General features: G+C 45.6%; 1 protein-coding gene across 1 annotated transcript; it reads left to right on the plus strand.

The window, feature by feature from the left end:
- The first annotated feature begins 709 nt into the window (after window positions 1-709).
- Window positions 710-6,527, plus strand: LOC142587315 (uncharacterized). Its single transcript, XM_075698213.1, has 3 exons — window positions 710-990; window positions 2,575-2,760; window positions 6,317-6,527. Exons 1-3 carry the CDS (start codon window positions 732-734, stop codon window positions 6,328-6,330), a joined length of 459 nt encoding a protein of 152 aa, XP_075554328.1. The 5' UTR covers window positions 710-731; the 3' UTR covers window positions 6,331-6,527.
- Window positions 6,528-14,331: the final 7,804 nt, after the last annotated feature.

Consider the following 14,331-nt stretch of genomic DNA (forward strand, 5'->3'; position numbering starts at 1 on the left):
CAGGCGAGTATGTAAACAGGCGAACTAAGCAGGGAACAAAAACAACACAGCACTGCTTTCATAGGTCCCGAATGATCAGAGTTTCGTCAGTGTTGGTGCAAGCACGCATCCGCAGATAAAACGGCTCCCACCGTGCATTGCCCAATACTTCGAGAGCTGACGCCTACACAACCACCGGGGTAGGTTATAGCACTTGTTTCTGCTCTGATCGTATAGTGTTCGAATGATGTCGCGACAACGCAAGTACTTGCAATAGGGGCGACGACCTTCTACAACTCCAGAACATCACAAAAGACCGTTTGCACATGTACTAACCAGCCAAACAAACTAACCACGGCAGCGAATACCACTTAAATCGAAAATACAACGCAGAAACACCTCGAAAAGGTTTCACTATAGAGAAAGGTTACGCCCTGTTTCACAGACGCTCACAAGAAATTCAAGAAATGTCCAAAGCGCACTACCGCCGCCTTTTAAAAATTCAACGGGAGCCAAGCCAAATCAGTAACAAGTTGGCTATTTGGGTGAACGCAACACGTGTGTTTCCCCGCATGCCGGCTGAGGCCGGTGAACAATAGAAGGCAGCATCCACGTGACCCTGCGTTCCCGGATGTTGGTTCCCAACTGTCCCTATGGGGCCACTGAATACCTAGTGTGTCACGCGATTAGAGAGGTTTCTTCCCTGTATTGCTGCCGGAGTATACAACAATCCTAGTGCGTGCAATGTCGGAATGGCGCACGTCTGTGATCGAGCTGCCATCGGCGATGACGATTGTCGCTGCGAATATTGCAGCAAACTATTCATACAGAGGAAGAACATGCTGCAACACACCAGGAACGTTCACAAAATGGCCGTGGATGTCAAGAAATTGATGAAATGCGACGTATGTGGCACTTCCCTGCCTACAATGGAGAAGTATTCGGTGCACCTGATCGCTGCGCACAACTTCGAGGCTGATTACGTGCACCTGGTGTTCCAGAACAATAAGGGTGAGGAACAGTTTTATTAAATTTATTCTCAGTCATCGTGAGCAAATGGCGTTTAAACGCAATATTATATCTTGGACTTTTTTTTTAATTTCTTGTTGCGCAGTGTGCCTCCAAAAAGGCAGTTGTTTATGCTTTGCGGGCCTTTGTTTTCTCTTTCTCTATCTGTTTCGCGAAGAGCAGCTTTTGCGCAGGTGCCTAATTTATTTCCTTGGGGTATTTTGAAGTTTTATCCTCGTTAAATATAATTTGTTTGTTTATTCATCTATAGTATAGTCATGTGTGCGCGCTCCCAGCGATGCGCTACATGACATACGTTTGGCATTGTCTGCTTTCCTGCACAGCAAGTGGAGTAAAATTTGACGTTTGTACATCTTCTTATTTTTTTAAGCGACAGGAGTAAGCTGTTCTGCGTTCTGACGTTGCTCTGTGCCACATACGTGCGTGGCCTAGTCTTCGCCTCGGTGCACGTTGCAATGCGGCAGAGACGCAGAACCGGTACCATACATGAATTTGCGGATGTCGCCGGGAAGGTTTCACAGCGTATTGTGGGCAAACTCTTTAGCAGTACATTTCATAAAATAGAGCGAAATGTGACGCTCGCGCAACCTCCCCCCCCCCCCCCTTTTCTTTTTACTTAAACGAAAGGAGGGATTTGCTCTGCGTTCTGACGTTGCTCTGCGCTACTTGCGTGCGTGGTGCAGTCTTCGCCTCAGTGCAGGCCGCGATAGGTCCGAATGCAGGCCGACGTAGGTCCACGACCACACTTGCAATTGCGGCTGTCAGCGGCTTGGTCTCCCGGTGTACTTTGGGAAAATTCTTTAGTAGTACCACAGTCCCTCAATAGAAGGACTCTGGTTGTAGATTTCATAAAGTAGAGCGAAATTTGACGCACGCGCAATCCTTTTTTCTTTAAGAAGAGTGTGTTAGGAGGCTACTTGGTAAGACATCTTTTTGTGAACTTAAACTGCGCTTGAGAAAAGACACCAACGTAGAAGATGACAGGACGAACGCAGACGAGCAACTGGTTTATTGAAATCACACATAATGCTGCCTCTTCGAACCAGGCGCATGCCCAAGCCAGATCATAACCGCGTGACGATGGAACACTCCCTCGCCAAGCCCCTATCTACAGTAAAAAATCAAGCTCTTCTTGAAAAGAAGGAGCTTTTCAAGAAGAAACTGAGAGAAGGGATTCACGCTTTTCTGGGGCGTAGCTTGCACCATGTGCTCTCAGTTCGTCTTTGTCTTATCGTAACAGCATTGCTATGAATGAACATGTCTGATTCAATATTGAGGAAGGAGTGAGCATAGATCATGCTTAAGTTTCATATTTGTTTCTTATTAAAACAAAACTGATATGATAATTTTTTTGAAGTTATGGCGCATTGCATTTGAAATTCAATTTTAACATAAATTTGACCAATATCAAGGGTGACCTCATGACACAGTCGAGTTGAAGGTGAGGGAGTAAAATAAATGCTACATTAGCCCGTGTCCAAAGCCTTCAGAGTGATTATTTTTGTTTGCATCTCTCTCCCAATAGTACTTGTCACTATCTAATGCTATTTTGTGCTTTTATTACAGAATTTCATGAATGGAAAGCAGAAGAAGAGGGTAGCCAGAACTGCTGGTTCATTTTGCCCAGGGACCCCAAAAAGCTGGCCAGTGGAGAAACAAGGATCCACTATTACTGTAATATATCAGGCGAGGCAAGGAAAAAGGAAGGTCATAGTGACCGTCGGGAGAAAAGTCAGGGGAGCTGTAGGTCTGGTAAGATATGTCTTTCATTTATTACCGTCACAATTACCGTCCGACACCTGAAGGCACCACCATAAAAGTCACGTATCAAAGAAACCATTACGGTCATAAACCAGAAATTCGGCACTTGAGAATGAGTGACAAGGAAAAGGCCAGCGTAGCAGAGAACCTAGAAAGGGGTGTGCGCATGAAAACCATTCTAAAGCGAGTAAGAACATCTGTGGCATCCAAGCGGAGGCCCGTGCACTTGGCAGAGTGCTCAACCCTGCATAACATCAAACAGCAGTTTAACATTGCTGCTCCTGAACATTGTCACAATAATGACGCTATCAGTGTAGAGATGTGGGTGCTTGTGATGAAAGAAAAAGGTGAAAGACTTGTCCGCCTGTACAAGGCACAAGGTGCAGTGGACCCAAGTGGTACATTTCCTTCAGCAGACTTTGCTCTTGTTCTTATGACAGAGCCTCAGAAGGAGCTACTAGAAAAATTGGGCCCTGCAGGTACTGTATGTCTTGACTCCACACATGGAACTACAGAGTACCAGTTTGAGCTGACCACTCTTCTGGTGCTAGATAAAATAGGATCAGGTGTAGCTATAGCTTATTTCATCTGCAACCGGATGAACGAGCAAACTTTGACAGCATTCTTCAAATATCTGGAGTCGGCCATGGCCAAAAAGTGGCTGCTAAGACATTGATATCTGATGATGCGTCGCAATTCTACAAAGCATGGTCCATGGTCATGGGTGCCGCAAAACAGAAACTTCTCAGTGCCTGGCATGTGGATAACAATTGGCGTAAGAAGATACTCGAGTGTGTAGAGAAACAGCTAAGGCCACATGTTTACCATAGTGTGTGGCTACTCGTAGAGTTCCTCGCGGAAAAGGCATTTGAAGATTATTTTAAGCAATTCCTTTCTAGTGAGGAAGAAAAACTGAGGGACTTCCTGAAGTACTTCAATGATCACTGTGCAGTTAGGCCGCAAGAGTGGGCCTATTGCTTTAGGACTAGAGCAGCTGTCAACACTAACATGCACCTTGAGAGCAAGCGCAGGACGTTAAAGCATACTATGCTGGAGAGAAAACAGAGTAAGCATCGTGACAAACTTATTTCTGCCCTCATGGACTTGACAAATCATTTTTTAATGAAAAGGGCTATCCAGATGATGAAAGGGGCAAAGGGTAAGAAGCTGAGCAGAATTCAGAAGAACGACAGGTCTGGCAGTGAAATGGCAGCTTGTGCCAAATTAAATGAAGATGGCTGTGCCAAATTAAATGAAGATGGCATATAGACTGTGCCATCTCAGTCTATTGAAGGGCTCTCATATAAAGTGTCAAAAGTGGGAGATGGTGCTTGCTGTCCTTTGAGGTGTAAGTAATGTGCAGTGTGTGTGCATACTTACATGTGCACTTGCTATGACCATCTTTACTTGCTATACATGTGCACTTGCTATACACTTTACAGTGTGCAAGCACATTCACTGTGTGGTCATCGCTAATCCAACTAGCAGCAACAAGGCCCATGAGAGCTCACCCGAAGAAGCATGTGAGGCAAGTCGGGCATTGCACATTGTACAGAGTATAACAAAGCTGGCAGCAGCCAAAGCAGTGTAAAGCTCAGCACTCTTAAGAGCAAAAATGGACTCGGTCAGACAGGCAATATCAGATGGTGAAGTCTCTGAGGGTGTGGCTGAGAAGGCAAACAATTTGTTTGAGCCAGTTTTCATGCTTGTTGAAAGTGAAAGTGACCCAAAAAGAAAGATGCCAGGCCATTCAAATGAACCAGCCAACAAAAAAGTTGTGCACCTGTTAAGATTTCACTCTACAAAAACCCTAGATTGTCGCAGCCATCATCTAGCCTTTCAAGGCCCACTGAAGCTCAAAAGGAAGTCCTTAAATAACAGCTTAGGGACAGCAACATAGAAACAAGAGATAACCATGTCAACAGGGCACGATTACTGGTAACAAGCCTCCAGTGCAGTTAGGAAGAGAGAAGTGGTGCAGTAGTGCTGTGCTGTCATGCCTTATTGAAGCAGGTTGAGGGCTCGCATGTTAACAAATCATGAAATGTGGTCTCTGATGATTAGCTCGTCTGTTTTTGTCTGTGGTGTGCAGCCATATGTCACAGCTGGATGGTATGTGTGTTAGAGCACGAGAGATGCCTCCATGCTTGTTGTATGAGCTGCTGGTAAGTGTTCTGTGAAGATAGGTACAGACCCAGTGGTCATCTCTGGTATGTGGCAGCTGTTGGATGGTAGTGTGTTAGAGCACGCCTCCATGCTTGTCATATGAGCCGCTGGTAAGTATGTCTGTACATAGATGTAAGGAAGTGCATTGGATGGTGTGTAGTGTTTCAGTGTGCAAAATCCTCCAATGTGTTTTGCTACTTATAAATTTGTGTAAACACTCAGTAGCGCAGTAGTTATGATGTTGTACTGCTGAGCACGAGCTTGCGGGTTCAATCCCAGCAAAGGTGGCTGCATTTCAGTGGTGGTGAAATGAAAAAAATGTGTAGTTGAATTTAAGTGCACATCACAAAACTCAAGGTGGTCAAAAATATTACTGAGTCCCGCACTGTGGCATGCCTCATAATTCGATCTAGATTTTGTATTCCATGTGATGTTCTCATTGCCCATTTGAATAAACTTTTATTTTTCAGATTACCAAAATAGAGGGCATATGCAGTGGTATTGTGTGCAGTCTGGATAAGTTGCTCTGGTCATGAGCACTCAATTAAAACTTCTGCATATTTGGTTGCAGCAGACAGTGTCATAATGATTGTAAAGACTATGCAGAAAGCTTTAGGCCACTCTACATATCAGATCAGTTTTATATTGCATCCCTTATGGTGCATCTCTTACTTGAGTAGGCATAATAACAATTGGCAATGCTTCCTTACACATTTAATATTTTTCTTTTTTTCTTTTGGAAGAGTAGCCTTCGAAGAATAATCTACAACAGTGCTCCTACCTTCTCTTTCACTGTCTCCCCATTTCTTTTCTACACTTCAACTTCATTCTACGCACTTTCTTATTCTCCTCTTCATCCTACATTGAGGGTGTGGGAAAGTGAGCTAAGCGTGCATAAAGATTGCTGTGCCGAACTTAATTGCGGCACTGACGAAAACAAATCTTTGTCAAAAGGTTCACTCCAGCTACATTCCCCCCTCCAAACACTGTTTATCACTTCAAGCCTTCATATTCCTGTGAGCTTTTGTCTTGTTTAACAGTTGTAACAGTCATACTATTTATTACTATCAATAGCCAGCATACATTTAGCACTGCAAAGGGCTGTTTAGAAGATGTGCGAGTTTCTACTTCCCTTATGATAAATACTCCAGACATTCAGTCTATATTTTATGAAAATCTTTCAAACATTGCCAGTGATGACCACCATATAGGTTAATGTCGGCATGGGACTGAGGCTTTCCCGCAAAAAGAACAGTTATGTTGTGCTCATATCATGTGGCTGGCAGTTTCTGCTGTAATTTTTGCACTTGTCAACTGCACTGTGGAGAGTTCATTTCTGTGAATATGTGCTGGCCTGATTCTTCTTGTTCACGCATTTCAGATCTTGTGCTGTGAGATGAGGAGGTGTAAAATAAAAACACCGTGTAGATTTCACAATGCCTTTAAGAAACCACGCAAAGCTTGGAGATGAAGCATTACATGCACCTTGAACCAAGTGTCTGGACACAGCGAGTGAAAGTTGTTTTGTCATGAGCGAGGGTGTCGGTGTTACTTGTAACTACCTTTAAATAAAGGTTTGTTTCAAAACAGTGGCTCAACTCTGTGTTTCCCCCGGTAAAAAAATTACCGACGATTACGTTACTTCCTAATGCGAAATTTGAGCGCAGCAAATAAGCTGTTTCACCTTTTCGATAGATTGAGGCAAAGAAATCGAGCAACACATGTATGCGCTATCACAGAATTTTTTTTATATTTCCCGTACTCCTGGATCATCTCGACGGCGGCGACGGTAAGCTTCTGCTTCGGCGGCACGCACCTCTGGATTCTGACGGCGACGGCGCTGGGCCTCTGCTCTGGCAGCTCGTTTAGCAGCAGCAGCAGCAGCAGCAGACGGAGGACTTCCATCGGTCGTCTCGCTCATGGCTCAGAAAGAACTGGCAGATAATTTCGCAGTGGCGAACGGCAGCGGCAATTTCGGCTCGGGCGGTGCACATATACAGATTCGCCGCCACCGATCTGGCTCTCTGATTGCCACCGCACAGGGCGAACGGCAGCGGCAATTTCGGCTCGGGCGGTGCACATATACAGATCCGCCGCCACCGATCTGGCTCTCTGATTGCCACCGCACAGGGGTTGCATTGGAGGAGGAGCGAAGAAAGGAATTAAGTTCGAGCCGGCGCTTTGACAACCGGAGACTCGCAGGAAGAGGGGGGAGGGGGGCGGCGTGTACACCCAGCGGCAAACGATGGGGGCAGAAGCGCGCGCAGCAAGCGGACAACACGATAAAGGGAGGAGGGAAGAGATAGCAGCGACTGACTGATGCTGCTGACGCCGATAGTGAGTGAACCCCAGCTGCGGAGTTGGTTTCAGGGACAACGCCGCCGATGCCGACACAAACAATATGATACCCTCGCTTCCGCAGCGCTAAGAACCAGGTCTAGCCGTGGGAAGGTGGTCACGTATTCGTCGACGTGCCGGGGCCTACGTGAAATAACCGGCGCGTCGGCAACTGAAGAGCACCCTATCCGCCACACAAGAACAGGGGGGGACCCTTTCCTCCTCTTTCTGCATGGCGGCGACGGTGTTCTATGCAGTCACGTTATCTTGACTCTCTAGCGGCGTCAGCGGCATCCAGCGGTATCAGTCGGTCGCTGCTAGCGCTGGGGGGATGAAAGGGGGCGGAGCTGGTTACGAGGCCGACGACAACGCCGACGACGACGCGAAACCCAGGAACGGACGCCAAAGAGCTGCGCTCTAAAACACAACCATTGGGATTTTCATGAGCGAGGGTGTCGGTGTTACTTGTAACTACCTTTAAATAAAAGTTTGTTTCAGAACAGTGGCTCAACTCTGTGTTCCCCCGGTAAAAAACAAAACCATTGAGATTTACAATTCGCTTTTTAAACATAATTGAACAACATGAATAAAAAAAACTTGATGAATCAAGATATAAGCTTGCCATACCATGGAAACACTTGAAACTCCTTTTGAGAAGCTTACTCATACACGAACACACTATAGCAATTATTTTCAATCGTATACCCACAATTTGCCGTGTCACCACGTCAAGTTTCAAGGCAGATTTTTTTTAGACTCCAGGAAGCTATATGCCTAATTCTATCCATTGTTTACTGCATTGCATTTGATTTTCTATAACAAATAAAATTGAATTCTCCATTGATTGCGCCGACGCTCACGTTATAATTATATGCTATTATTATTGACTAGTCATATATTTTCTTGGCGGGTGGGGGGCTGCACTGGTGGCGTTCTACGAATTTGCGCCGCGTGTTTGTGCGGGTAAGCTTAAGTGCAGAATTTTTTTTGCGCGTTATGAAAACAATGCACTGCAGGTATTTTAATTAATGCAACGAGCTGTATGAAATATCGGTCAAGGGGTTGGAAATGTCGTTATAGAGAATCCCGACGATTTTTCTTTTGCGTGTGTGTATTGGAGTTGATTCACAGTTTTATTTGTTTATTTTGGCTACATTGCGCCAATTGCGCTTCCATAGAATAAAGAAACGCGCTTCCACGCGCTTGCCGACTCGATCGCAAGGGGACAGCCTGATCAACATCAATATCAGCAGCAATGGCGGATTTGCGCTTGCCATGGCGCTTGCAAAGTTTTCAATAGTTTTCGACTATTAAGTGATGCTTTTGCTATTTTAACGTGTGGAGGTTCATTGTACGTCTGTTTTTTCAAGTTTGGCATGTGTTTTAACACATGTGAAGGTGTAGTCTTTTCTTCTTCAGCGGATATTTGTACAAGACCCCGTTCACCGTCTATCAGGTAAGATCTGTACGTATGCTACACGCAATCGTAGTGCTTCACTAAGCCACAGTGCACTACAAAGTTAAGCATGAGCGGTACACAAAATTCACAAGTTCTTAGTATTGCCAAGAACAACCATTGCTTGGTGAAGTTCTCACAGGCGTTGTAGAAGTTGTTGGGCGCGGCAGTGCTGAACGTAGCGTTAGCGGCTTAAATCGGGTTTTTTACTAGTAACAACGTGTCACTATTTCATATTATTGGCGGCGTCTCCAGGACACCAAATCGGTAACGGGGACACCAGAGCTAGAACGCGGACTGGTCCATGGGTTGGGGCTCGCCGAGGCCTGCGCGTGCTAGTAGTATATCTTGATGTCTGTAGGCTGTGTGTAAGTCGTACTTTCCGAATTTTCTGACGCATTTTAAGATCAGCTGTCCGCTTTCGCGGACAAGGCTGGAGTCAGGGTGGTCCGTGAGTGGGGCAACATAACCTGCTTCCAGTTTGGGACCGCCCTGCTTCCAGTTTTGATCCCTCCGCTGCCCCTTGGGTACCCTGCCGCCTCCTTGATTATAATCTAGTGCTCTCCTGAGGCCTCTGTTTGCCGGTTACATGTGCCCTCCTGGAGCACTACTTGTAAATGAATCCGATGAAGAAGGGTAAAAAGAAGGACACCGACCACTGAATGAATACAAGAAAAGACGTTTCGGCTCCCCTGACGGGAGCCTTGTTCACAATGAAATCAAGTACGTGCGATACAATGTTTATATGGCTTTAAAATACGATGTAAGCAGCGCGTGTAGATGGGGGGGAGGGTTCCGTCATTCCGGTTGAGGGTGCTATCTGTGATTTGGATTAGGAGGGATTCCAAGTGCTGTCTTGATGTCAAATTTCTCTCTTTTTCTAATATCTTGGCGTTATCCCAATCAATCCTGTGGCCCAAGTCATCTGCATGCTTTGCCAAGGCGTTTGAGGCGACTTATTTCTTTTTGACATCGTTGATATGCTGCTTCAACCGCTGTTCGAAATTTCCTGTCTCGCCGATATATACGCAGTCGCAGTCTTCACATGGAATCCCGTAGACGATGCCAGGAAACTTAGTCTTTGGAAGCTTGTCTTTCACGTTTACCAGCACGTTTACCAGCACCAGACGGGCTTCCGTCAAAAACCTCGACTTCATTAACCTTCGCCGGGCGTACGGCCAGCCAGTCATCACCGAGATTCGCCAGTACATTTCAGTGACAAGCCGAGCTTCTGCATTCAAAAATCATCTTAACTTCAACCTGACCTGCAAGTCCCGAGGACTTATTCCACGCTCGCTACGTCTCAACAAGCCGCTCTGGACGATGACCCTACCCTTCCAGAAAGGACGCCCTTCGACGTTCCTGACTTGAAGAGGCTCCTCCTGTTCTGCCTGGAGAACACCTACTTCACTTTTGAAGGCACCTTCTACAGGCAAGTGCACGGGACACCGATGGGCGCATCCATTTCGGTTACTACTGCAAATTTAACTATGGAATGGCTTGAGCGTCGAGCACTCGCCTCTTTCAACTCGCCGCCCAGAGTCTTCCTACGTTACGTAGACGATGTGTTCTGCATAATTCAGCGAGAAGAAATTCCTTCATTTTTGTCACATTTAAATAGTATTGAAGCGTCTATCCAATTCACAGTCGAGGAAGAAAAAGATGGCGAGCTTCCTTTTCTGGACGTCCTCGTAAAACGTGACAGGCGCAGTCTGGCATTTACCGTGTACAGAAAGAGCACACACACAGGCAGGTATCTGCATTTTAATTCAGTACACCCGATGAACCAGAAGAGATCGGTAGTAGCCTCTCTTGTCGGCAGAACCAAGCGTATCTGCACAACGCCACAAAGCCGGGCTGCCGACCTACAAGAGGTTCACCGTAATCTCTCCGCATGTGGCTACCCGAGGTCGTTTGTGAACTCGTGGAACGCCATCTGTCTCAGCCCCCAAGGCCTGACTGTGTGCTCCCAAGAAAACGCGCCCCCATACCGTATGTGCCCGGTGTGAGCGAGGGCTTAGCCCGCGTTCTACGCGGCTATGACGTTCAGGTAGCTCACGTACCGTCCCAAAAATTACGCCACCGGCTGGTAAACGTGAAAGACAAGCTTCCAAAGACTAAGTTTCCTGGCATCGTCTACGGGATTCCATGTGAAGACTGCGACTGCGTATATATCGGCGAGACAGGAAATTTCGAACAGCGGCTGAAGCAGCATATCAACGATGTCAAAAAGAAAAAAGTCGCCTCAAACGCCTTGGCAGAGCATGCAGATGACTTGGGCCACAGGATTGATTGGGATAACGCCAAGATATTAGAAAAAGAGAGAAATTTGACATCAAGACACCACTTGGAATCCCTCCTAATCCAAATCACAGATAGCACCCTCAACCGGAATGACGGAACCCTCCCCCCCCCCCATCTACACGCGCTGCTTACATCGTATTTTAAAGCAATATAAACATTGTATCGCACGTACTTGATTTCATTGTGAACAAGGCTCCCGTCAGGGGAGCCGAAACGTCTTTTCTTGTATTCATTCAGTGGTCGGTGTCCTTCTTTTTACCCTTCTTCATGATGCCTCCCGACCAGACGGGCTTCCGTCAAAGCCTCGACTTCAAATGAATCCGATCTATCGTCGCAACGAAAAAAGCGCCCCGCGGCTTCTACAACACCAGTCAGAACCTTGCCCATTGGTTTACATATGTGTGGCCGCAAATATCTGAAACTTAATGCCAGTTCAACAGGTTTGTTGGCAAGGGTATCAGGTCGTTGCTTTGTGTTGAATCGGCCTTTTCTCAATTCTTAAGAATTTAATTGGAATGTACCTGACCAGTGCTGCTTTGTGGTGCTTGCCACCAGTCCCTTGGACAGGGAAGACATATGAGAATCCCTGTGCATACACTTTATACGCAGTGGTGTGACCGCTTCCTTTGGGAAACTACCACGTTAGCGATATTGTGAGCGCAATGTGACTTTCCTTCATCTTCCTCATCCGTACGTAGTGTGTGTCGCTCCTTCCTCGCCATAGCTCTAGCTCGGCAAGAATAAAGCGGTTCCTTAGAAGTGGTGGAGGTGCTGGGGTTCTGCATACCAAGGACGTATAAGGTAACAGTGTTTGTGCCTTTAATATGTCTCATTCGATCATTTTGAGACGTGGTGGTGTTCATGCGTTAGCACAGTGCAAGGACATCCACAATGTAAGAGGTACATGATTCTCGAATTGTATACTCTCTCTGGGCTTTTCTCGCGACCTCAGCACAAGTAGTGGGAGCATCAAAAACTGACAAAGCTGGTGCATGAATGTTGCCCAGTGTTGGTGTTCCTTGGTGTTGAAATTATCCTTCCTTTCTCTAAATCCAAGGGCGAGATCTTGCATTCTGAATGTTTGCTTGCGCTCTCATTATTCGCCTTCACCATGCTTTCGTCAGCGGTCATCTGCTTGGTGAAGCGGGAGCGCCTATTGAACACTGCCTACTCACTGATGTAGAAGGTGAAGCAAACAGTCAGAAAGCTAGAAGCTTGCGCAATCTCATCCCAGGTTTTTTAATCCAGTTTGACATTGAAGCATCCTGGTAGTATTAAAGTACTTTAGAAAGAGGTTCCAGAAGCATTGCCAAGTTTGCCACTTGGTGAAATTTGTAGTTTGGAAACAATTTAGGCTCTTAGCAAGATTAGTAGTGAACAGAGGTTTTCACATGGCGATTGATGTTGTCCAAATGCATGAAGAGGTCACAGTACTAGTACTTAAGCTGATAGTGTCGGGCAACCATAAGCACCAGCAGGGGCCCCGTAACAGTGTCCCCTTTAACTTTAGATATGCTTCACTGCATGATGCTAAATATGCTTTGCCGCATAACACGACTCTGCTGCAGTGAAGGTGACTTAAACCGACAACAGCCGAGAAGGTGCAAACAGCACTGCGCTGCCTTGTTCTTGCTGTTGGCCTTTTCTTCTTTTCACAGTGTCCTTACTGTAAGTGCACTCCAGAGTTACAATGCAGGAATATGCATGTGTGCATAAGCTTTCATTCAAGAGTAACTCATGATCATAAGTTACGTCATCATGGTTTCGTACCATGTCACGGCATCATAAGTGAGACATAATAAAGAAGCCCTCAAAGGCTGCGGGAGAGACTAATCTTTTGTGCGAGATTGTGCTATCCTTGCTGCACGCAGTGCAATATTATATGACTCTCATGTCTATGGTGGCATTGTCGATTATGAATGTTTGCTTACTCCGTTAAAAAAATGTGTAGTGCACCTTTCAGATAATAATGGCATTATAGCTTCAGAGTTGTTCAAGTTTGGGGTACTTGTTCACTAAAAGTACATTATCAGAAAAGCTTTAGAATGTCTAGGTCATAATTGCATTTGAAGAACTAAGTCTTCCTACACATAGCAATTGGTAGCTTACTGTGTAATGTTGAAGGTGGTTTTTATTCATAGGCCCTACGCAGAGAGCAGCAACACAATGCCTGGCATGTGACCAGGGTTCGTCACAGTGTTTGCATTTCCAGTGCTCGTAACTGATTCCAAGCATAAATTTGCTTTATGAATTCTTTGTAGACAGAAGGTGCTTGAATATTGGTTGCATGAAATCCTCCAATGCACGCTGTATATGTACAGGGTGTCTTTTATTACCATACAGATTTTCTTGTTTTAAAGTTATGAGCGCGGCAAATGTGGCATTCTTGCAGAGGAATTCCTCTATTTTGGAACTCCACAAATTTGGAGGCAGTCACATTTTATAGCACTCTCATTTCTTACAAATATTGAAAGTTGCACCTAATTCAAGATATTCATCATTGAATTTCACTGGTAAATCGAGGCAATATTGGAACCGAGTGTGCTGGGAGCGCAGAAAAGAAGGTTCCGCTACCTCATCAGATGGAAACACCCCCGACAACAGGCTCGAGAAAGTCTGAAACAACATCTTGGCCAGTCATTGTAGCAGCTGATACGACACACTTTGCCTGGCAAGCATGCGCATCAGTGTGCTGTGTCAGGCTATCATTTAAGCTTTGTACCACACTTCTTGACAGGGCACTGCCGCCTGATGTGGAGCAGGATGCACCAAGTTTTGATTGTACTCAATTGAGCACGATAATGAATATTTCAAAATAACTGCAATTTTCGAGATTTCGAAAAAGAAAGGGTGTGCGTTCACATGTGGCTGCCTCCAAATATGCCATTTAGAAGGCTGCCGCCAAGTTACTAATAAAAAAGTGACTGAATTTTTCAAAATTAATTTTCTGAAACTTGCATTAGCAGCAAAGTGTGTCCTCCTCACCTAGAAACTCCTTTGCAAGAACGACGGGCTCTCTGTGCTCAAAAATTTTCTCAGCCCCAAAGAAAGCATGCGAGGTTTGAAAATGTATCATGTGACATTAGTGCACTCGGTCTAGAGAACTGATTAATGCTGCACATACACTGAACATGGTGGCCATGACCATCCCTCATGAATTCGCATTCCCTGCCTAAACCACCTCACCAAGACAGCTTGTTAACAGCAAGAAAGCTGACGGGGTTTCCAAGAATTTCTATGCACTATTTATTACTATCGCCCTACTGAAATTGCTCCATTGCTTTGCTGACAATTGTCTT

Source organism: Dermacentor variabilis, chromosome 7 (genome assembly GCF_050947875.1).
Source record: "Dermacentor variabilis isolate Ectoservices chromosome 7, ASM5094787v1, whole genome shotgun sequence".
Lineage (NCBI taxonomy): Eukaryota > Metazoa > Arthropoda > Arachnida > Ixodida > Ixodidae > Dermacentor > Dermacentor variabilis.

Coding starts and splice junctions, on each gene's coding strand:
- LOC142587315 (XM_075698213.1), top strand. CDS start 732: ATGGCGCACGTCTGTGATCGAGCTGCCATCGGCGATGACGATTGTCGC. Junction 991..2,574: donor GGTGTTCCAGAACAATAAGG/GTGAGGAACAGT, acceptor CTTTTATTACAG/AATTTCATGAATGGAAAGCA.